The 24,956-nt window shown below is 43.2% G+C and overlaps 1 protein-coding gene across 1 annotated transcript in view; it reads left to right on the plus strand.

Moving 5' to 3' along the window:
• Positions 1–45: 45 nt before the first annotated feature.
• The window catches only part of LOC127688023 (myoferlin-like), a 78,367-nt gene continuing 53,456 nt past the window's right edge, over positions 46–24,956 (plus strand). Inside the window, 8 exon segments of the mRNA XM_052186767.1 lie at positions 46–144; positions 1,943–2,030; positions 6,296–6,462; positions 7,027–7,155; positions 15,516–15,632; positions 20,426–20,522; positions 21,609–21,649; positions 21,651–21,734. Coding sequence (XP_052042727.1) covers positions 46–144; positions 1,943–2,030; positions 6,296–6,462; positions 7,027–7,155; positions 15,516–15,632; positions 20,426–20,522; positions 21,609–21,649; positions 21,651–21,734 — 822 coding nt within the window.

The raw sequence follows: 24,956 nt of genomic DNA on the forward strand, positions 1-24,956 counted from the left end.
TAGCCATTTTGTGTATTACATAATTAACTCACAAGTGGTGGTCCAATGGCAGTGAAAGAAATTCTGTCCCAAAGAGACTCCACCATAATTGACAGTGATGGTGCACGCCTTTTGTCCCCACACTCAGAAGACAAGAGAGTCATGGTAGGTCTGGCCTTTGAAGGAAGATTCATAAGGAATCTGAGTAAGAACATGTAGGAATGACAGTGGTTCCTGATCGTCAACTTGATTCTTGACACTGTATGAAACATGTTTCTCTTTCCATTTTGAAGACGATATCATCAATCTCAGGGGTGACTAGATGCTTAATGAGCTGCCAATGCTACAGGTCATGTATAAACTTGCAAAAGCAAAGGAGAATAAATGGAAAAGGCATTTTAATCATGGTCTGCTATTGGCAGACTACAAGGTGGCTGTGAGCCTCAGTATGGAAGAGTCCACAGCCAAGAGCTATTGGTATCTATTTAATCTTTCACCAGTCCATACTGACCCTGTACATGCTTGGTCATGCCTGTCCATTTTTACAAAGTCTGGGATGATGTGCTGTGAGTTGCTGGGAGCAGCATAGACGTGCGTGTCTGTACATGCACACAGGAGCAGCACAGACGTGCGTGTCTGTACATGCACACAGGAGCAGCACAGACGTGTGTGTCTATACATGCACACATGAGAGTCATTAGCCACAGCAAAACCAGTAAATGAAGAGGGCCGATTAGATTCGGACTTCAGATAAATCATGAGTTTCTTTTAGTATAGCTGTGACCTAAATATTAGAATATCTTATTCTAGATTTCTTCTTCTTTAATTTTTTTTACTTTTTATTTTATGTGTGTGGGTGTTTTGCTTGCACACAGTGGCCATGGAAGCCCAAACAAGGTGTCAGATCACCTGAGACTGGAGTTTCAGAGTCGTCCTGTGAATGCTAAAAATCAAATCCAGGTCCTCTGAAGAGGAGTTGGTGCTCTTAACCACTGAGCCATCTCTCCAGCCCCCGTATTTTATCTTCTGACCTGATGTGTGGGAGGTCAGGCAGGAGTAGAGAATCCCCATTTGCAAAGGACTTCCTTAATTTTGGAGTTTGTCTTTCCCCACATCAGGTATTACTATGCCTTTTATTTATGAACTAATTGTGATAGTTAATGGGCATGTGTTTGGTGAAATATAAATTAGCACCCTTCTTCAAGGGATGCAGCTTGAGGGTATAGCTCAGTGGTGGAACACTATTTGGGGCCCTGGTTACCATACTTGGCACTTTGGGGCAAAGGGCAGGGTTTTTTGTTTTGTTTTGTTTTAATTTTCTACCAAACTTTTTGAAGCCTTATAGGTTAGTGAAGTGTAAAGACATAAATTCTGCTTTGTTGCCTTTTTTGTTTGATTCTCAGGTTTCCTGGGATCACAGATAATGTAGGGGGGAGTATGACAATTATGTGTAACTTTTTGATTTGTGCATTTGTCTTTTCTTTAATCAGACTCAGTTTTCCCTTTCATTCTCTCTCATGATTGTCCTATTATATACCTTTTTGTTAGTCACAAAATTCTTCCCTGTAGAGAACTATCAAAATAAATCTCAGTAATTAGTATTCATGAGCAACCAATGAATTATTCTTCCCAAGTAAGCATCTCTGGCTGCACTTCCATGAGCAGAGGCCATCTCCACTGCAGGGCAGAAGCTAGCTACAGGTGCACAGTTGTTCCTTACAGCTTTTCATTAGTCTGTGAGGTTTCCCTTGGCAACCTGAGATAACATGATAAGGCGGCTTCTTTCCAGCTCTGCCCTGTTTCTCCTGGGGTAAGATAGGCACCATCCTTCCTTCCCACCTTTGAAGTCTCACTTTCATGCCCAGCCCTTACAAGACTCCTCCCATGGTGAACTGCTCACACTAAGTCTGTAATATTCTTTTCCCTGCACTGATTCTCTGTGCAACGGATTCTTTCTACTCAGGCCACCATTGACCCGGTGATCGGCTATACGCCACCTTCAGCTCAACATCCAAATGATCCGAGTGGGACTAGTGTGCCAGGCCTCGGAGGTAAGCTGACCCGCCTGACAGCCCCCTCTCACCCCAAAGAGACTGTTTCCCAAGGGGAATTGGCTCAGTACACAATCGGCTCTCTAGAGAAACAAACAAACAAACAAACAAATAAATAAAACAAAGATAAAAAAATCCAAAAATACTATAATTAAATATCTGCTGCTATGTTAATCTTTTGTGCTTCCACATTTTCTCTTTCCATGCTCTGTATTGTATTTCTTTGGTATAAATCTTTTAAAAGATTTATTTATTTATTTATTTATTTATTTATTTATTTATTTATTTAATGTATATGAATGCTCTGTCTTCAGGTGTGTCTTCATGTCAGAAGAGGAAATCAGTTCCAATCATAGATGGTTGTGAGACATCATCTTTGTGAGATTGTTTGTGGTTGCTGGGAATTGAGCTCAGGTTCTCTAGAAGAACAATCAGTGCTCTTAACCACAGAACAGTCTCTCCAACCCCTCTGTATTATATTTTTTAACTTACTCTAAAGATAATGTTACAAACCCTTTGTTCTGGTTTTGCAGTAACCTTTGTTTCAGTCATAAGATTCTGCCTTAACCAGTACAGACACTTAATCAGACTTCATCATAAGAGTACAGATTATTATCATAAGCAAAGAAAGGCAACATGGTAGCAATAGGAAAATGGTAAATATTGACCAAAGGGCTGGCAGGGAAGAGGCTATTCCAGAAAAGCTGTTTTATTAGGAACAGAAAGTTAAGTGGGTCATGGACCAGTGAGTGTGTAGGCACAAAGGATGGATGTGTGATGTGTAGGAGACTGAAGGAGACAGAAGAAGGCTGAGGTGACTGGGCAAGCACTCTTCCTCAGCTCATCCCTAGGTAGCCCGGTCTACCCTGGGAAGTCCTGTCAGGTTCTCCTACCCTGGCAGTGTGAGGGCAGATGGGTGACGGAAGCCGTCAGGGAATGGCCGGCAGATATGGTAACGTGTGCCATTTTTCCTCGAGGAGAAGAGCAGGATTCCTGGAAAGAGCAGAGCAGTTGTCACCCATCAGGTCTTACGGTGCCAAAGGCTAACATAACTGTACCATAAGGTGTCTGAGCACTGCCAGCTTTTCTGTGCTGAGTAGGAACTGTCCCTGTCACCTGCATATAGTAGCAGTCTTCAAAAATATTACTGTTGAGTTTCTGGGAAGAAGACTATTCATTTTAGGAATTAGGAGGATTCATTTGATTGACTTCACTGGCATTATGATGGGAGATCATTCCCAGGTATTAAGGAAACATCACTGGTAAAGCAAGTATCACATAAAGAGTTACTAGCATTTAAGAAGGGCACAGGTGATTAAAGCTTTTGAGGATTTGACAAGTAGTACTGTCCTCATGTTAGGAAGCAAGATGGCATTTGCACAGGGAACTGTGGAAGGGTTGGGGAGGGAAGGGAGGCACTATGAGGTACGATGAGTCAGCAGATCTGATTGTGAGCATTGGTCTGTTCTCAAATTGTCAATCTCTCTGATCCTCTAATTCCTTGCAACATCAGGGAACTGGATTAAATAATACAGATGGTCTCTAACTAAGAAGTTCCATTTGCCGTTGTTTCAAGGCAGGGTTCTACTCTAGTCCAGACTGGCCTAGAATCCACTGTGAAGTCCAAACCAGTTCTAAATACCAATAGGAGATAAGACCTATTTAAGTATGATAGTTGGTCTGAAGCTGGGAGTCACAGGTTATTTCAGGAGAGAACATGAATGCTAGTAGGAAGGTGGATTTGTAGTTGAAAGAAAAAAGGGAGAATTTTGCATCTGGACTTTGTTATCTCAGTGAAATAAGCAGAATTGTTAATGGAGAATGAAGCTTTCTAGGTAAGACTAACTGCTGGGTGTGGGAGGTTGGGGAGTGTAGCTTGGTGGTGGAATGCTTGCCCAGCTTATGCACTGTCCTAGTGCATTCTCAGCAATGCAAACCATAGGAGGAGGAAAGATGAACTGATTTGACCTTGGTGGCTTATAGTAGCCATCTCAGGTCAGGAACCAAGAAAATGTTGTCTTGGAAATGTTGGAGATATTCAGGAAGCCCCCAGAAGTCGACATAAAGCTTGTGAGACCAGTCAAGATGGTGTGTGCCCTTCTCAACTGGGTTGGGCTGCCTACGTGCAGAGGGAGAAAGAATATGATGTGTAGAGTTGAATAAGCGCGTGGGTAACATGCATGGGGAAGAGGAGGGATCCAAGGGTGTGAGGGGCAATCATCATGTCGGACCACAGTCTCTGAGAACCTAGGAGAGAACTGAAGAAATAAAGGGGGTTCCAGGCAGGAAGATGGTGTAGGTGGTGAGGACTGGGGCTGCCTGTGTAGAAGAGTTGAGCAAACTAGGAAGAATCAAGAGATGCTGTCTCCAGTGGGTTGAGTAATGCCCCCTGAAAAGTCATGTGTATGTGAAATTTCAGACACATCATTTGGAAACAGGATGTGTATGTGGTTGTTTAAGATGAGGTTGTCCTGGATTGTGGCAAACTTTAATCCCGTGACAGGTGTCCTTCGGAGATGAAATAAGGACATTCAGATATGCAGGGAGTAGGTCACATGACTACAGGAAGTGATTGGAGTGATTGGCATGGTTGCTAAGGAACTCTAGGAGCCACTGTGTGGGAAAAGGCAGGAGGACTCTTTCTTAGATGCTTCATGTGGACTATGCCTCTGCCAGCACCTGAGATTTCCCTTTCAGAGTCTTAAGGTGCCAGAGAACATCGCATTAACCCACCCAGTTTGAAGATCTTTGTTAGGATAGTGCTGGGAAGACTCACACCCATTCAGTCAGCAGTTCCTAGCCTGGCATTGTCCTTTGCTGTCATGACAGTCAGTCATTGTTTGTACCTCTGGGTGACATCCAAGCCTAGGTCTCATTAGTGTGCCATGCCAGCATAGGCACTGGTGTGTTGGTAAGGAGACAACCTGTGCAGAAGGGTGTGCTTAGCGGGCTTTGGTGTTCCCTCCTCTTTCATGGAACACCTACTGTTGTTCAGCCCTGAAGGAAGAGCTCCAGAATCCAAAGGTGGAATGGACAGATGCTGCTATTTTTCACCTTCTAGGTTCTCTAAGATTATATTCTATATATAACCAGGTGGTTGAAGTTTTGGTGTATGTGTGTGCATGCACATGTTTGTGTGCGTGTATGTGTGTGTGTGTGTGTGTGTGTGTGTGTGTGTGTTTCCTGTGTGGGCTTGCACAGCTAGAGGTCAATGCCTGAGGACATCTTCAGCTGCTCCCAACCTTACTCTTTGAGATGGGACTCTCACATTGAATCTGAGGCTCACTGAGTCAGCTAAGCTGTTTAGTCAATGAGCTCCAGGGATTTATCTGTCTTTGACTCCCTCAGCACTAGTGCATTTTATGGACTAAACCATCTTCCCAGGCCATTTTTGTCTCTTAAGAAAAGCTAAAGTTTGCCAATAAGTTTCAAAGATTTAGTAACTAAAGAGAGGGAAGAGGTTGTAGGCAGAGTTGAGAGTGTGTTTTAGAGAAAGAAAGGTTCCGTGTAGCTGAGGGTTGAAGTCAGGAGGAAGGTGGCAGTGAGAAGGAGCCATTGAGGGACCTTAGGAGCTAGGGGACATTTGTGGAGAAGGATCTAAAGGACAGCAGAGAGTGAGGACATCAACCTATTGTGTGGGGGAAACTTTCTCCCTTGAATCTGTGGAGTGATTGGGAGGTAAAGGAGGGGACAGATGGGTGTTAAAGTCAGAAACAGAAGACAAGATGAGGACATGGACACTGAGGTGCTCAGCAAGAAAGGGGCTACGAGGGTTATCTTGGTGAGCCTGGCAATTGTAACTTAGGAAGTTTAGCGGGTGGGATCCCAACATGGCTCCTGGGTTGGTTTCTAGAGGAAGAAGCAGTGAGAAGCAGGGCATGGGAGAATGGGAGGTTGGGGCTTGAAGTTTAGCTTTACATTTGGTTCTCCCTGGCATTTCTTCATCTTTTAGGCCCCTGATCTCAGGCTGACTCCTCAGGTGAGCGCTTGCTCACTATAGCTGTTCCAGACCACAGCTCTTCTCTCACTGTCCTTGTGCTCTCTGGTGTTCTCTTGTCTTTGCAAAGATGGCCTGACCGAAGGTCCTAATATACCATGAATGCATTTTCTGAAAGAAACTGTCTTAAGCACCAAGATCCCAGTCAGTGCCACCAAATCATTTCCTTTACCTGCTACCTTGGGCACAGGACAAGTCCAGGAGACCAGGGTCCTAGGTAGACAGCTGCAGGCCAAGGACCATCGCTGTTTCCCCTTCTGTATTTCAGAAGAAGAGGAAGAAGACCAGGGGGATGAAGACAAGGTAGATGGCATGATCAGAGGCCCTGGGCCCAAGGGGCCATCTGGGATAGTGTCAGAAGGTCAGCTTGCTCAGAGGATCACCAAAGAAAAGAACAGTCGGAGGATGCTATTCAACAAGCCTCAGGATTTCCAGGTGGGAAGGGCTTTGCTGCTCTGTGCACCAACTGCCACCCCCTGGGCCCACAGCCCAGCCACTGCTATGATATCGTGATAGACATAGTCCTATAGACAGAGCCTCAGCCACTGGAAAAGGATATAAGGACCTGCACCCAGAAAGGAGAGTCTCTTGTCTATAAGCACGAAGGGTGTACATAGTCAGAGTAGACAAGCTGCTTCAGAGGGATGTAATGGGAACGTTCCTTTCCTCTGGAAGCAGGCCAGGGCTGATTAGCAAAGACTAGCAGCTGCTCAGGCACCAGTTGCACGTTTCTTAGCTCTCAGCATGAGTGCATCACAGGGGCACTTGAAGACCAGGCAATGGGACGCAGTGCCTGAATCTCAGGCTGCCCGGCTTCTCCCAGGCCAGCTCTGAACCCTTTCTTCTGCTCAGTGAGCAGCGATAGCTCCTTCCAGACTAGGAAGTCTCAGTACCAGTTTTAGCCATCCTTATGAGCCAGAGAGCTAAGGTGACACCGGAGGACTTCTTTGTACCACGCCCTGGGGAAGCTTTGGTAAAACCACCATTTTGTGCTTGCAGATCCACGTCAGAGTGATCGAGGGTCATCAGTTATGTGGCGACAACATAAGGCCTGTGGTAAAAGTCCACATCTGTGGTCAGATGCACCACACGAGGATCAAGAGAGGGAACAATCCATTTTTTGATGAGGTAGGTGGGTTGAGAGTGCACAGCCCTGCTTGCCCAGTCTGTCCTGTTTGGACACATCTCCGTCTGCCAATTTCACCCAGTTCGCAGAGGACGGCAACACATGGGCTAAGAATGGGAAAGCCCAGTACAGGCCTCCGCGTGATGCACAGAGAGGTCACATGACCTCAAGCCACCTAACTAGCTTCTGCTGATTTCCAATTGCCCTTGTCTCCCTGTCATTTCTAGTTTCCCCTAGGACCCTTTATCCTGGTGATGGAACCTGCATCCACTCAAGCTCCTCTACACTACAGAATGACTCTGAAGGTTCACTGTGACCTTGTACAATCCAGGATTTAAGAGGTGTCAAAATTTGTTTGGCTACAAAAAAAAAAAAAAAAAAAAAATTCCTATTAAATGAAATCTACATGAACAAGCAATGTAGTCCGGTTCCATTGACTTCTGTGACACGCTCAAAAGTGTTTAATTCCTCACCGGTCACCTCAGACCCCACAAAATCACATTTGGGCATAAACAGAAACAATGTAGGAGCCCCTCAGAGTCAACCCGTGCTATGCTCGGGAGACACAGCTTTCAGATGCCTCAGCCTGGGTCTTTCCTAGTTTCTCTTCTTCCCTACAGTATCAAATCCCAGTCCCGATTCTGGCTCTGTCCTTTTTTTCTGTCTACATTCATAAGAGAAACCAGTTTATTCTCTTCTGGCCCCTGTCCCTTGTCTTATTCAAGTGAGGTAAGGGACCAACCCCATTTCCTTCAAACCTACACTGATGACAACAAAAGCATATAGATGCCTATGATGCCAGTGACTGGAACTTTAGACATGAGACATGTCGGTTAATGCTTTCATGATATGGGATGTATGTTAACTAAGCTACTATGAGGAGTGCAGCAAGGGTCTCCAACTTCCTCAGGCTTTTCATATCCGTCATCTTAAGTAGGTAAGTGTGGTACCAGAGTCTGAACCTGGAGCATCAAACTAGAGTACCCATCATACACCATACTAGGTGTGTCCTTAGCTATAGCCTCAGACCCCTCACCTCTTTACAGGGCCCCTATGTCTCGGTAGTACAAAAAAGTTCCATCTACTGTGTGCTGTAGATAATATGTCAGCAGCTATCAGATTGTGGAGATAGAGAGAGAGAGAGAGAGAGAGAGAGAGAGAGAGAGAGAGAGAGAGATAGACAGACAGACAGACAGATAGACACAGATAGATAGATAAATAGACAGAGATAGATAGATAGATAGATAGATAGATAGATAGATAGACAGACAGACAGGCAGACAGATTTTTTCAGTCAGTTTCACTCTGTAGCCCAGGCTGGGCAGAAATCTTGACTTTTTTACCTCAGTGTCTCAAGTTCTGGGATTGCAGGTATATAACAGTAGGTACTATGCACTAGCTGTGGAATATTTTATAAAACAATTGAGAAAACTCAAGAAAGATACAACTATTCTAGATAAAATGGAACTGGAAAGATAGGATCCAGATTTAGTTGTGATCTTTGTCTGGATCCTAGATTTGGAGGAAAATCCAAGAATTTGTGTTTTGACATATATTGAAAAAATCTTAAAATCGATTGCCTATGTGTTTATTTTGGGGATATGATAATAGCATTGTGATTATACAAAAAAAGGTGCCCTTACTCTTATGAAACGTGCACAAATACACTTTGAAGGAATAAATTACCATGATATCTAAACTTTGTTTTGAGTGATTCAGTTAAAAATTAAAAAACAAAGAAAAAGCAATAAAGCAAAAAAAAAAAAAAAAATCAAGAAAGACTAGCCTTGCTTTAGCTTTTCTGGATATTTTAAGATGGACATAGTCATCTTAAGTAGAAACTTATTTTGCTTCCCAGTTTGGAAAAACTGTAATAAATCTATTTTCCTGAAAAGTAAAACAAGACCTCTGGGTGGTGGTGGTGGTGCACACCTTTAATCCTAGCACTTGGGAGGCAGAAGCATGTAGATCTCTGTGAGTTTGAGGCTAGGCTGGTCTGCAGAGTGAGTTCCAGGACAGCCAGAGCTTCATAGTGAGACTCTGTCTCAAGAGGAAGAGAGAGAGAGAGACAGAAACAGAGACAAGACAGAGAGAGGAAGAGAGAGACAGACAGAGAGAGGGGGGAAGAGAGGAAGAAAGGAGAGGAGAGGAAAGAAAAGAAAAGGAAAAAGAAAAGAAACAAATGTCCTATGTCCTACTATATTAACAAAGACAAAAGGTATTGTTTTTTATTTAAAATATTTCCACATAAGAATTTGTCGAAAATGATTTTGTTTTAGTAAACGCTACTTTTTAAGGTCCTCATTGTAGCCCAGGCTAACCTAACTCACTGTGTAACTCAGGCTGGCTTCCAGTCATGGCAGTCCTCACACCTCAGCCTCTCATGTGCTGGGAAAGAGGTGGTGAGGCTTGACTGAGAAGGAATTACCCCAGTTGAATGGACAATGTTTTCCTTAAAGGCATTAGACAGAAATGATAGAACTGAGAATGTTAGTGAACCGATTGGGCATCCCAGCCGTCAGCACGCACTGTAGTCAAAGTATCAATGTAAAATAATCTAGATCCTCACTTTAGTTAGCTGTAAATATCCCATGCTAAGTGAGCAAGTTTGCCCATGTCAACTATTTCTCATGTTTTCCTTTGCCAGCGTGCAGAGATGGGTAAGTGTTCACCCCGCCATACCTAATTCCGAACATGGTTAGCAGTTTCCTGGCAAACCTTCAGCATCAGCTCCTTCTGGCCTTCATACATCTTCTCTACTTTAAAAGTATAACACTAATAACATTCCAAAGCACATGCTTTGGGATGTCAATGAAGGCCTGTGACAGGCAGACCTCGGTCATACCCTGCCTGTCACTGGAGTGCATTCTCTTAACCACTTTGATCCTTGGTCGCAGAATGGAATCGTAGAGACGGGTAAAGACATCATGGAACCATCCAATCACCGATTAGATTAGTATTCACATTAGGACTGACTGGAAAGGAAGGAAGGTTGGACAGGAACGGGTGAGGTGATTTCCTGTAGGATGATTTCCGGTCCCAGTTTTTCTGGCACTTTCTATGTGGAAACTAAGAAAGTCTTGGGAAAACTGGGACATGCTGGTCACCCTGCTTCCACGGTTTATTCCAACCCGACATCTAGCTCACCCATTCAGTAATGAACCATTCAGAGTCTTCCATATGTCATACATCAGGTAACATGCTGATACCAAGTGAGTGAAGCTGGAATTTAGATCTTGGAAGTTTAAAAGTGAGGGCATCGAATCTAAATATAATGTGGGTTTTTTTTTTTTTTTTGTCTTTATTTTCCCCAGATTGATGTTGGATTTGTTATGATGAACCTGGTAAGTCAGGTCCCCCCCCCCCCATATAATCAACTTTACTTGCATTACTCCTTCTAATTCTGAAGAAAATCCTAGAGCTTAAGAAAATCTCAGAAGAAATTTCTTGAAAAGATTTCTTTCAGTGGTGGGGATCAAGCTAAGGCCCTTGTAAATGCTAGGAAAGAGCTCTCCCATAGAGGCATGCCCCTCAAACCCATCACAGGAATAAGAAAACACTGTTTCTGTAATGTTGAGGATACTTAATGATCACAGCTGATAACAAATACAGATGTCTTATATTTTTAATCTTAACATGCATAAATAGATGAGTTCTTTGTTTTGTGATGATCTCATAATCTTATTAAGATCAAATTGTGAAACTGTTATAGTGCTCAGAGAGTCTCTCTTGAGTCACACCAGGATAGGAGGGCAGGACTAAGATGTGTGCAGAGCAGGAGATGTGGATCATCTTAGAGTGTCCCTGTCCTTTTGCGCCTCTATGTTAGGCCTTGCTGTCATGAGTTAATGGCTGCTTCTCAATGACCCAGAAGACACCAGTTCAGGTGCAAAAGGTTACATGAAAGTCAGCATGTTTGTCCTGGGGACCGGAGATGAACCCCCTGTAAGTACCTCACCCTCTACCTTCTGTTCTTAAAAACGCAATTAAGCAGTGGGCTGTGAAATGGAACTCAGATTCCAAGCTGGGACTCCTATCCCTGATTCCTCCAATTCCAAGTTGTCGTTTGCTGATCACAGATTATCATTGCAGCTCGGATACCTTCTTAGCATGTCCTAGTATTTGTTAGTCTTTCTTTTAGGGGGCAGGGGTGTTGAGTCAGGGTCTCATATAGCTCAAGCTGGCCTCAGATCTAGTTCTGTAGTTAAGGTTGGCTTTAAAACTTCTGATCTTCCTGCCTCCAATTGCTATGTGCTCTGCTGGGGTTACAGGTGTGCATCACAGCACCCAGGGGTAAGTATTTAATTCAAGACATGTTTGTGTGTGTGTGTGTGTATATGTGTGTGTGTGTGTGTGTGTGTGTGTGTAACTTCCTTGTTTCATTAGAAAGACTTGAATTCATCTTCCATGCAAAGATTCATTATCTCATCACTTTCTTCCACCTGATGGGTTAGTGATAGTTCCAGAAATCAGATGGCAAACTAGAATCAAGAATAGGCCAGAGAGAAACCAGAACAGAGGAGTACACATGCATCCTCAGTGCTGGTGCTCATGAGACTACAGGGGGGTACAGAAACACTGAAGCACTGATATTGTAGAGGTTTTAAGGCTGAAAGGAAAGTCAGTGACTGAACGTTTAACCGCCAAACATTAGAGGTCATAATGGAGGCAGTCTGGATATCAATAGCTTGGCTTCTTTTAGAATTGCTTCTTCTTTATGTGTGTGATTTTGACCATGTGTCTCTCATAGCCTGAGAAATGAGACCATGACAATGACAGTGATGACGTGGAGAGCAACTTGTTACTTCCAGCTGGCATTGCCCTCCGGTGGGTAACCTTCTTGCTGAAGATCTAAAATTGCCGTATATATGGTAAGATATAGCTAACTATTTTACACAATAGAATTACAGTCGTATAACTAGTCTGTTCCTTTTTGTCAATGATGTCAATTGTAGTCATTTGAAAATCCTTTGACTTTTCAGCTAACCTTAATTTCATGACATCAGAATGCATGGACTGACTGAATCAGGGTTTCTAGAGTGACTAGAGTGACTAGAGTGCCAGTGGCATAAGACTTGCAGGTGTAGTAAAGTAATTGTGTATCCACTCCTTGCCTCTAGCTAAGGTTTCCTGAATTGAGTTTGGGCAGATGAGGGTGGGAAGTTCCCACTCAATCCTCAAGTACAGTGAAGTCTGAGGCGACTGCACAGTGTTTGAGGTCTAAAGTCTTCTAGCTCTTCACTTAATATTATTTATTAAAGCTATAACTTTATAGGCAGAAGACATAACCTCTTGTTTTACACAGGGCCCGCCTTACCAAAAATGATGTAGTTGGGACAACGTACCTGTACCTCTCTAAGATCGCTGCCTCTTGGGGAGAAGTAGAAGGTGAGTGATCAAGCGACCTGAGGATCAGAGCTCAGCAGGATTCAAAGCTTCTAGAAAAGAACAATGTCAATTGCAATGCTCAGGTAGTGCGATGGTCATCGATCGAGTAGTACACAGAATGCATGAGCTGTGGCCGTCACTTAGAAATCAGGCTTGATGCCTTAAAAGGCAAAGGTATCTGGGCCTGATGGTGCAGGACTGCCACCCCAGCTGCAGAGGAGTCTAAGGCCGGAGAATCACACTTGGGACCTGTCTGGACTACATAGGAAGTGTCTCTCCAACCTAGACCACTTAGTAAGACCCTGTCTCAAAACAGGAATGGGAGATAAGGCCGGAAATGTGGCCCATCTTTAGAGTGAGTACCTAGAGAATAAAAAGTACTGGACTCAGTCCCTGGTGTACACACAGACACACACACACACACACACATGCTCACACACACTCACACACATTTACACATGCTCACACATGCTCACATACATTCACACATGCTCACACACACTCACACTTACACACATGCTCACACACACATACACACACTCACACACATGCACACTCACACATACGCTCACACATATTCATGCTCACACACACACACTCTCATTCTCTCTCTCTCTCACACATACTCACACACACACACACACACACACACACACACAATGAGGCCAGTGAGCCTTGCCCATGATGTTTTGCACAATAGCTAACTATGGAAGCAAATATCAAGCTATACATTTTCATCCCTCTTGCTCCCATCCAAAACCTTTTGCCAGGAGCTGTTTTAGAATTGTCTGGATTGACAGTAGAGTGCCCGCAGATGCCTGGACCTGTTGTTATGGGTTGGTCCATATCTAAGGACTGAAGTAAAGAAAAGAAAAGCAGTTAAAATAATAATAGAAAAATGAACACCAGCACATTAATACCTGCAGATTGAGTTTTGCAAGAGCCAGTATATTAAACATACAGGGTAAAGTGAGGTAATTTAGAATAAAATTTTGTCTGGAGGAACTGAAGTTTTTCTTTTTATGGTTGTTTTATGAACATCGATGTTTGAAGAGCATCAATATGGGAGTGGAGAGATGCTCTGGGATTGAGAACACTTACTGTTAATGTATTGCACAGGCCTCAACATGGCTGACAAACCATCCCTAACTGTAGTTCTAGGGGAACTTAATGCCTTATTGAGGTTTCTGCAGGCACTGTATATATGTGACCCACATACAAACCCACACGCACACCGAATCGCCAATGAATGTAAAATAAGAAAAAAATAGTATCAATCCCAACCAATGTCAAGAACCTGGGAGATCCTAGAGATAGGATAAAGAAGACACTAGTTTCACATCTTAAGGCGTTAAGAAGAAAGACAACTATAAATCTCAGGGACAATGAAGAGTTAGACAGAAATGCATGGCTCAAATATAAAGCCACATGGGGCATGATTTTAAGCAGAGGGTTGAAAGCCAGCAAGAGATTCCATCTGCGTGTTCTCTGCTGAAGGGATCATAAGACTGGGGAACCGCAGCAGAAAACAGGTATTAAAATGGTTACAATGTCATAAGAATGATTTGTTTTGTTTTTGAACAAATGTTCCCAGCTGTGAACAGAACACAAATGCTAGCACCCTTCTGAAATGTAAAACACAAGCACAGAAAATAGAGATTAAGAGGGGACAGAGGAAGGGCAGGCATGCTCTGGTCTCTTTCTGCTGAGTGGGTAATATGGATGGTTTATCATTTGGGGCTGTGATTAATGGACACTGGTGAATGTCCTTCTTATAAAAGTAATAAGTATCTCATGGAAGAGGCATTTACATTCTTCACTCCTAATGCAGACCTGCTACTCAGCTGATAAAGTGTTAAAAGAAAGAAGTCTTACTCTTCTTATATCTTAGAAATAAAGACTACAAAAAGGATCAGAAGACCAGGCACCTTTAATCTCAGCACTCAGGAGGAGGAGGCATGTAGATCTCTGTGACCTTGAAGGCAGCCTGGTCTATACAGTGAGTTCTCGGTCAGCCAGAGCTACATAACAAGATCCTATATGAAAGAGAGAGAGAGAGAGAGAGAGAGAGAGAGAGAGAGAGAGAGAGAGAGAGAGAGAGAGAGAGAGAGAGAGAGAGAAGGATCCTGGTGACTGAGTTATACAGTGGGGTAAGTGAAATCCCACAACCGTCCACTCAACTTCACATTAATGGAAAACATCAACAAAGCAGATGACCAATGCTGGTCTCCTTCTCTAATGCATATTCCAGATCTACGATGACATGACTGTGGAGACCCTGAGCTGTGCTTGAGCACCGTCTCACAGATGGGTAAGTCTCTTTTGACTGCAGTAGAAGTTAAATGTCTCTTGGTCATTTCTGCCGCACCCCCACTCCCGGTGCTCAAAAAAAAAAAAATATGATAGAAAGCTGTGGCTAGGGGACAGTGAAGACAGACGAGGACTTGAGAGCCTTCTGTTTCTCTCCAGAAGATTCTATGGGCAACCACTATTGAGTAGGATGGGAGGAGTATCTACTTTTGACTTCCATATTTTAGCACACCAAGGGCATCTTGGTCTTTTGCTTCCTGAAGAGTCTGGGACTTGTCTGGTAGCCACACGACAGTTTCTTTATTATGAGAAGAGGAGAAAGGGATCCACGTTCATAAATAGACAAAAATGCAGGGTTGTTCCCGATGACCTGAGATGGAGGAGACTTGGAGCCTGTTCTCCTCCACTGCCCTGCTTCAGAGACGGCATCCAGGTCCAGAGTACGACGGCTTCAAAGCCTCCAGCGTTGGTCAAGCTAAGACCCTTTTCCTTTTCTACCGTTGCATCTCATGGCATCATTTGGAATCCATCTGAAAGTTAATGACTCTTCCTTTAGATATTAAAGACTTGTTTGTTTGTTAAAGTAGTGTTAGCCTGATCTGATACATAAACTTTAGCTGTGGTCCCTGTCTATGGGAATAATTTTGTGTTCTTGCTTTTTTAGGGAGAAGGGGTGGCCTACAGAGGCAGAATCTTGGTTGAACTGAACATGTTCCTTGAAAAGAAACCACCAGAAAAGAAGCTTGAGCCCATTTCAAATGATGACCTTCTGGTTGTTGAGGTAAATGTCAGGGTGAACATAGCACAGGATGGAAGGGATTGGAGAGACTAAGAGTCATCTGTGGGAGAGTTGAAGAAAGATCTGCAGCAGAGAAAATCATTCCAACATTCCCTTGATATATCCATGACAGCCCTATGAAGATAATGAGGTTTGCTTCAGCTACTGCGATGTTAATTGGTATATTAGTCTTTGGTAGTCTGACCAAAATTGAAGAATAGACAACTTCCAAGTAGAAGGATTAATTTTGGCTCACTGTTTCTGAAGGTTTCGTTCATGGTTGTATAGTCCCATGTAAACCAGATAGAACAGGATTATGAAAGGCATGTGTGACTGAGGAGCTTCTTCATTGTGGATACGCAACAGAGAGAGGGAACAGAAAAAGATGGCAGTATCTTACACTCCCTTGTGACTTGGGTCCTGTACCTCTTACTGTCACCAACTCCTGACAGTGCAATCATGATATAAATTCAGCAAAGGATAATCCATTAATTATATCCAAGACTCCATGTCTCTGGAAACACCGAGAAATACCTATAGGCATGACTAATCTCGGTTTGTTAATCCAGTCATTCTTGAGATAAAGACTGGCCACCACATATATGTTTATAAGGACAGAGTACCCAAACAGTGCCCTTAGGTGGAGAAGTTGTGAGGAGGAGCTCTTCCCCTGGACAGCTTAGGTACCAGAGTTACCCCATTTCTACTTTCACAGGCAGCTGCTACATCTCAGGTTTCATAGCAATAAGGGCATGTCTGCTTCCTGCTGACCTTACAATGGCTTTAAGTCCCTTTTTCCTTCAAGCCAGAAAGTCTTCTAAGTTCACCTCTCTCTTCCTGAGACTCTCAGGTCAATGTTCTTGGGACACACAAATCTGAGCTGTTTGGCAGAGCAGCTGACTCTCAGACACTCCTCTGCCCAGGTCTCTCCTGGCTTGTTCTAGATTGCCCCGGGCCACCAACTCCCTCAGGGTGCTGCACCCTCCATTGGGAGAACTGAACATTTCTCTCATTTTCCCATGTTATAGAGAAACCAAGCAGCAACTTTAGAAAAGATGTCAGCTCTGAGCCAAGTAAACAGCAGGACAGCTGACATGAAGTGGCTGCTGTCAGAGCCGTGACCTGGGGCAGCTCTCTCAGTCTCTGTTTATCAGCCTTCCAGTCCATTTCCAACCTGCCTTCTTAAAGCTTGGCCCAGTCAGCGCCTTGGGCACATTCTTATCTCCCCTCTCAGGTCCAGCTCTCAAGAGTTCTCTGCTGAGCCAGTGCAGTTTTCTTCCTTGAAGTCAACTAATGTCTGACAGTTTAAAGTCTGACCCCTTTCAGGATGACCAACAGGAAGAATATCCACTTACTGCAGCAGAGATTCTCCCCTCCCCCACCCTCCAAGGCCTTGTTCATGGACTGCCACCAGGATGATTAGGTCAGGCTGGTAGCTGAAGCAGTGCTGATGGACCTGAGCATTTTTGTCACCCCTAAAGTCATGTGTTCAAATCTAACTTCCTGAGTAAATGAGTTAGGAATTAGCGCATTCCAGTGGTGATCAGAGGAGGAAAGCGCTAGCCTCAAAAGGGCATTAGTCACCTTAGAAATAATGCCCTGGAGATGAGCTTTACTCCTACCGCATGAAGACATATTGAGAACAAAGGCCAAGAGAAGGTCCTTTATTAGATATCTAATATATCAGTTCTCCAGAACTGAGACAAATACATAGTCACCATTTATTTGTTATACAGATTATGGTATGGTATTTCTGTTATGGATGCCCAGGTGGATTAAGATATAATTATACCAGTTTACTAGCCAAAAGGATTAAGAGTAACCAAATGCCTGGGCATCTCATGCTGACTTGTCAAGCTAAATCCTATAGAGCAGGCTCTTTGTTGGCTCTTCGGGAGAGCCTCTTTATTTGGATTCCATGAGTTCATGCTGAGAGACACAGGGCAAACCCATTTCCTGCTGGTTTTTACAGCAGACATGGAGCTCAAAGAAATGGACCCCCACTTCCTGCACTACGGCCATGGCTAGAGTCTTTATGTCCACTTCACAACATTTTCAACCCTATAAAGATTTTTACCACATGGTGAAGATAAGTTAGGAGAGAGATAAAAAGAGGAGCAGGCAGGTGGGAAAGTGGGACATCCCCATGTACTGCTTAGTGCAGGATTGCCCAGGAGGAGAGCTACATGTGTCCTGTGGACCTTCAAGGAAAGCTGAAGAAGGTGGCTGACTGCTTGGTGACAATGAGCCTGAGCAGTCATAGACTGTACCTGAGTTTTAAATATGTCATCTGCTTGGGAGGCAGAGGCAGGCAGATTTCTGAGTTCAAGGCCAGCCTGGTCTACAGACGGAGTTCCAGGAGAGCCAGGGCTACACAGAGAAACCCTGTCTCGAAAAAAAAATAAACAAATAGATAAATAAGTAAATAAATAAATAAATCATTTGGATCTAAGGGTTATGGAGAAATGCCATGATGACCCTCTAGCTATTATAATATTCTGTGGGCTTTTGTTTATTTGTTGATTTGGGGGTTTAGTTGTCATCAGCATGCAATTACATCCAGGCCTCTTCTGTTCACACTGAACAACCGTAATGAAAGAAGGAGAACGGGAGTGGGTGAGAGATCTGCTGAGCGCCAAGAGACAAGAAGGCCCGTTTCCTTCATTTGCTTAAAAACTGAAGGCCAAAAATGAAAAGTACCAAGGATGTATATGAGCCACTGCATCCGCCAGCAGTGGCCAACAAAGAACAGCCTGCCATTAGCCAGAACAAAAAACAGAATATGTTCTCTTCGTAACAAATAATTATACACAGATAGTGAAATAACTTATACCACACACTTAATTAAAAAAAAATGGGGGCGGGGGGGGGGGGGAAACAAACAACCCAAAAGAGTAAGCCAAAAAACAAAAACCAAAAAAAGACAAAAACAAAACAAAACAAAACAAAAACCACAAACAAACAAAAAACCCAACCAACTAGCAGTTCAAAGGCAAGAGAGAAACTTGGGGCCTAAGCGCACCCCAGCCATGGCACAGCGGGATCTGGGGCAGAGTGAAATGGACATCTATGCTCAGCTCAGCCTAGAACGTGATCCTGGTCATTGTCCTACAAAGGCTGTGTGTTTGGGGAGAGCTCTGAGACCGCAGTGGAAAGGGAACTTGTTTGTCAGAGTCAAGAGTGACCCACTCCCTGGAGCAGAACTGGCCTGGTTCTGGGTGGGCCTGATGGATGGATCTCACCAGGGGACAGCCGCAGGTCCAGCCTAGTGCTTCCATAGAAGGCTCCAGGCAGAGAAAAGAAGACCAAAGGTTTTAAAGGCAGCATTATTCGAGCACCTACTGCCTTTGTGGGCCTCTGCCGTAGTTTTCTCTTTTTTCATTGTCATTCTCTGGTCTGTTTTCCGTTTTTGCTTTGCACTTCCTGCTTTTTTATTAACCCATACACAGTTACTTGTTGTATTGTCTTATTTTGCTGAAGCAACAAGTCAGACAATAAACACTTGCTGCAGTAATGTCTGTCCAAGTGGCTGACTATAAGCTTCAGAACATGTATATCCAAAGGGCATTTTTAAATAAAGGTGATTAATTTCACCATTTTTGTTTATCTTATAGCATTTCAGGACAGACAGCTTACCCCACCCCCTCTTCTGTTTACACTTCTTGGGGGTGGTGTAAGACTTCTTCTTTTCCTAACACTTCCACAAAGTCTCAACACAAGGAGAAGGAGAGGTAGGCTATTTTTAAATGTTGTAGTCAAAGTATGTCCACCTTGCAGCTGCTTACCAGCAAAGATCAGACTTGCTCGAAACATTCCTTCCTCATCCTGATTCTAGGCCTTTACATGTCTATAATTTAGCTTTCCTTGATAGTAAGCAGTTTTGCCCTAAAGATTTGCTACACAGAGAGATCCCAGAACCAAAGCTGAAGAACCCAGTGTCTCTAAATCATGTTTATGTTTCTACCTCTCCTTACCCTGAGGTCACAGGGCAAGTAGGAAAGGATTGAGTCCTGGCAAAGCTCTCAGTTACCTCATCTAAAGAAGCCGGACTCTGGGGCAAGTGAGCAGACGGTAGTGGAGCTCCTCATGGCGCTCGGACTTGTAAAGTGGTCCAAAGTGGGGTCCATCTTTGTCTGACAGTGTATGCCAGTCTTGGCTAATTGTGGTGATTGCAAGAAGCCCAAACTTCTTTCCAGAGGTCAGGTGTCCCAGCGGGAGGAGCCTGGGAAGCCTTCTGTGGGCAACTGTGCAGGCATTGCATGAGAACATCCCGGGGTTCCTGATGGAATCTTGACTTGCATGTCTGTGCAGCACAAATTCAGCCAGATACATCGTCTTCCCCACTCAGCGAATACCCCATGCAGTTTCTTGGTTCCCTTTGGACCAATCACAAACCTTCTTTCTGGATCCTGTATTGGGTTTTAGGTGTTTTGTTTGTTTGTTTCTATTGCTGTGATGAGATACTGGAGAAAATCAACTTTAAAAAAGAGGGGTTAATTTTGGCTTAGAGTTGAGAGTACATTCCATCGTGATAAGGAAGAAATACTAGCAGGAGATTGTGCCAGCTACTCACACCAATTACCTGGTGCAGCTTTAGTCTGGATATTTGAGTTTATAAGCTTCCTATCTTAGCCTTCTGCTCTGGTACTGGACTTGCTGGGGACACTAAGGCCATTTATCAGGGGCCTGATGCTACTGAGCCATCCTTGCAGTGAAGTTCCCTGAATTATACATGATTCAAGAATGCTGGAGATTCAGAAGCTTAAATTTGAATTTTCTAAGGATTTAAAATAAAGAAGTTCAAAGTCAACATCGGGAACTATGGCAACAAGTTTGATGCAACCTGTAAACCTTTGGCATCAACAACTCAATATAGCCACGCAGTGTTTGATGGTAAGAGTGGTGTGAAGTTCTCTCCTGTTCATGCTTACATAGGGTCCATCTCAGGACAAGAGGCACACGCTATATTTAGTTCTGATGGCTATTATCCCCAGCATCTCATTAGATAATGTAACAAAGAGCATTGGACGTTAGGTACCCACAAGAGTCGTTACACCCATGGGCCAGTGTCCCAGGCTGGACACCAGAGTTCATGAAATCCCAAGGTGATGACCCCAGTATATACCACACTCCCTCAAGCAGCTGTACCCCACCAAGTGCAAATCCCCTTTAGATTCCGCAGTTGACAATGGTCGCACTCTGGCTCAGACACTGGAAAAGCCAGGCTTTTGTTTCTTACTAGTAGTTTCCCAGTTCTATCACCTAGTTCTCTTTTAGAAGATTTTTTTTTCTTTTTAATTGTGTGTGTGTATCCGGCTCTATGCACATAAACAGTCCAACAGAATTGCTATATTTTTACCTAAATTTTTTTTTTTTTTGTCCATGCTGACTTAAAACATAAAAAGCCCTAGTAAGTGTCAAGGGTTTAGTCTTAATTGCAGAAAGTCTCTTGAGTAATGCCAAGCCCGTGCCAGCAGCCGATGTTTGCAAAGAACAGGGGATGGGGTGGTGTTGCTCTTCCAGCTAGAGCAATAATTTAAAAGAACAGTTTTCACACAGAGAAAGTGAGTCTAACCCCCAGTGCTCTCTGCTCTACCACGCCATATGATGTAACTGTCACCCGTGTTCAGCTGTATGGTCCTGAGCCACAGACAGATCCTGATCCGGTTGCCCTCGGTTTGCTGGCGTTTTAGAACAATTTGCTAAACAGATGAATGGACCATCTATTCCTCTGTTGCTTGCCTGATTAAAACTGATGAGTCAGAATAGTTCCCCGGGTGAGGCTCAGCAGTAGAGAACTGTCCTAGCTTGTATGAGGCCTTGGGTTTAATTTCCAGCTCCCCAAACAACAAACAAACCTTAGCCAAGACCATTCTCCAGGCCATTCATTAATGAGTAGCTCCATCAGCACATCTATGTAACAAATATGTTGTCCACTTCAAGCGTCCCTGTTTTCTGACTCCTGACTCTCCATATCAGGGAACTACTATTACTACTTATCTTGGGCCCACACAAAGCCAAATCGTCACCCTGACTTCCTACTGGGAGGATATTAGTCACCGCCTGGACGCAGTGAATACTCTCCTAGTCATGGCAGAACGGCTGGTGAGTTATCTGTCCAGCATTTCCTTTTAGCAGACAGTAAGGTAAGCATGGGGTAATACACACCCTTGGCAACTGTAGCACCAGGTCTCCAACACACAGTGGTCAACAGTAGAGCAGATTACCAACAACGGAGGGAAATGGTACCCGTGCCTGTGCTTTCCCCTTGGCCATTCTACCCTTTACTAAGGAGTTACCTCCGTCCATCCCATAGACACAGCCTCACCAGGACACCCACCCTCCAGCATAAGAGGAGGAAAAAAACCGAGAATGTGACAAGAGTCTCTCTTTAGGAAAAACCCAGATTTCTGCTCACTTTCCATTCACCAGAATTCCAGTGGTACAGCCACACCCACCACAAGGAAGTCTATCTTAGGTTTATGTGAGTGCTTGCTTTCTGATTGAGAAAGAAGGGAGGATGCCACAGGGCAGAGGAAAGGGAACTGGTGTCAACATGATTTGCATATAAAGGGCACCTTGTTCCAATACCCTGGTTTGCAATTTGTATGACTTTGCTCTATTACAGAGATAATTTCTGCTATGGGAAGGCCCACCAGTCTCTGCTCTTGCTTCAGACTGGGGGAACACTCCTTTTCTGAAGCCTGGAGGAGGTTGGGGGGCGTTTCTCTGGTAGACCTGCTTAAGAACAGACATGATTGTCTTCTTGACACTGGTAGGCTACAAGAGTGAGGAGAAAGGGCCACGTTTGAGACACGTCTACTTAATGTAAGATACTAAGCTATTTCTATAAAACCCACCGAGCATTAATATTAATTTAGAGTGCAGGTGGGTAGGTGGGGAAGGAGTGTTTGGACATAATCAATCCATCTCATATGTATGGAAATATCACATTAACCTCATTAATATGTGATTAAAATAAGTTAATAACAATATTGTTTCAGTTTACAGTATTTTATAAATGTTAGACCAAGATATATGAGGAAATATCTGATGAAAAACTCTATAGCAAACTGAAAATATTGCTTTTTGATATGCAGGCTGCTTTATATCAAAGATATATATATATATATATATATATATATATATATATATATAGATATATATATATATATATAGATATAGATATAGATATAGATATAGATATATAGATATAGATATATAGATAGATAGATAGATAGATAGATAGATAGGTATAGATATAGAAACAGATACAGATATAGATAGATAGATAGATAGATAGATAGATAGACAGACAGACAGACAGATAGATATAGATGTAGATGTAGATGTAGATATAGATATAGATATATAAAACCATCTTTCTATACCACCAACATGGTGCATGTGAATGTCCTGGCTGATGCCCTCAAGAATAGCAACAAGGCATGTGCCAGGTCCTTAGTAGGTTCCAAAGCCATAGTCTGGTTTCGGCCTATGGCGAGGGATGTGGTTGCATGAGGGAACTTGAAATCACTGATGACCGCAGAGCTGAGAAGACAGCGGTCAGAAGAAAGAACCTCACAGGCAGTGAGTGATCAGAGTGTGGAGGCTCAATGGAACCTGCAGCTTCAATCCATCACTTGGTTTCATTTGGCTGATAACCCCAGGGAGCAACACAGACCAAACATCCTTACGAATAAGAGGCCTCCACGTCTCGGGAGTGGGCGCACCAATATAGAAGGATGACTGGACTTTAGTGTGATTTCCCGATTAGTAAAGATGGAATGGAGGCAATGGATAGATAGTCCTGTGACTAAGAGTGTTTGCTGTCTTTCCAGAGGACATGGGTTCTCTTCCTAGAACTCACAACCACCTGTAGCTCTCATTCCAAGGGATCTGTTGCCCAATTTTTGGTTTCCAAAAGCACCAGGCATATGTGTGGCACACAGACATACATGTTGGCAAAACACTTGTGCCCATAAAATAAAAAAATGAAAAAAAATTAAATTTAAATATTTGTACATTTTAATTTATAAAATTTTTAAATTAATATTTGTAAAAATAAATAAAGTTGAAATTGAAATGCAGTATCTTTTTTAGATTTATTTATTTATTTTATGTTTTTGAAGACACTGTCGATGTCTTCAGACATACCAGAAGAGGGCATTAGATCCCCTTACATATATGGCTGTGAGCCACCATGTGGTTGCTGGGAATTGAACTCAGGACCTCTGGAAGATCAGTCAGTGCTCTTAACTGCTGAGCCATCTCTCCAGCCCAAAATACAATAATTTTTTATTAGTTTCCATTTTCCTTCCTCAAGGGAGTTGGTGGAGAATCAGCCAACCTTCTAATTATGTTGGGGCCATTCTTCAGGGTTTTGTTTTTTTGGTTTATGCCCTGGTTCCCCTTATCCTCTTCTTCCACTGACCGAGTTGTCTGAGCTCAGGCTGGTCTTGACAAAGAGAGTGACTTCCCTGACCTTGGCTAGGGAGAGCAGGCACTCCCTTCCTCTCTCTGTTGGCAGATGCTCAGCTCTAGCACATCAGCATATTCTGGGCTTAGCTTGTACTTTCCCAACTCCAGCCCTGAAATAACCATTTCTCTGAGATGCTGTGGTCATTTTAATAGGAAGTGACATTTGAAAAACAAGATCTGGGTACTAGAGTGCTCATGGCTACTATACTGTTGCTTATAGGCCTTGTGGCCAAGAAGTTCATGGTCACACTCATATGCATGTGCATATACATACATACACACAGATATATGTATAAACTTATTTATATATCTGTTAAAATATTGAAGGCCAGAATGGTACCTCCAATTTTAATCTACCACCAAGGACTTAGTCTATCTTTCCTTCAGTGAGATCCCAGTTTCTGCTATCCTAACTGTAATCATTCATTTGTTCAAACTTAAACTCCACACATCAGCCACTGTGAGCAAGTTCACAGTGATTCAAGTTTGATACTTTTGGATTTCCTTTGCCCTGAAACTAAGGAGAAATAGCTAAAATACTATTTTCATAGGTTACATGGGTTAGTTCAGCTGTCCATCTGAAATATAACTGAGCCCATACTATTTCCACGTATATCCTTTTGAGGGTTCCCTCACCTATTCCTGATGGTTTCTTTCTGTTTATTTTTGGAGTACATAAAATATTTACATAGTTCCAAAGGTCAAGAGACAGGATAAGGTTTTTGCTATTGCTTAAACTTATCAGTGTCGATTGCATTTTGAATAAAGGTAAATAGCACAAAGCTATGGTAAATATCACTGAGTGAGAAACAAAGCCCTCTGGCTTTCTGTAACTAAATCTTTTTA

Source organism: Apodemus sylvaticus, chromosome 6 (assembly GCF_947179515.1).
Source record: "Apodemus sylvaticus chromosome 6, mApoSyl1.1, whole genome shotgun sequence".
Classification (NCBI taxonomy): Eukaryota; Metazoa; Chordata; class Mammalia; order Rodentia; family Muridae; genus Apodemus; species Apodemus sylvaticus.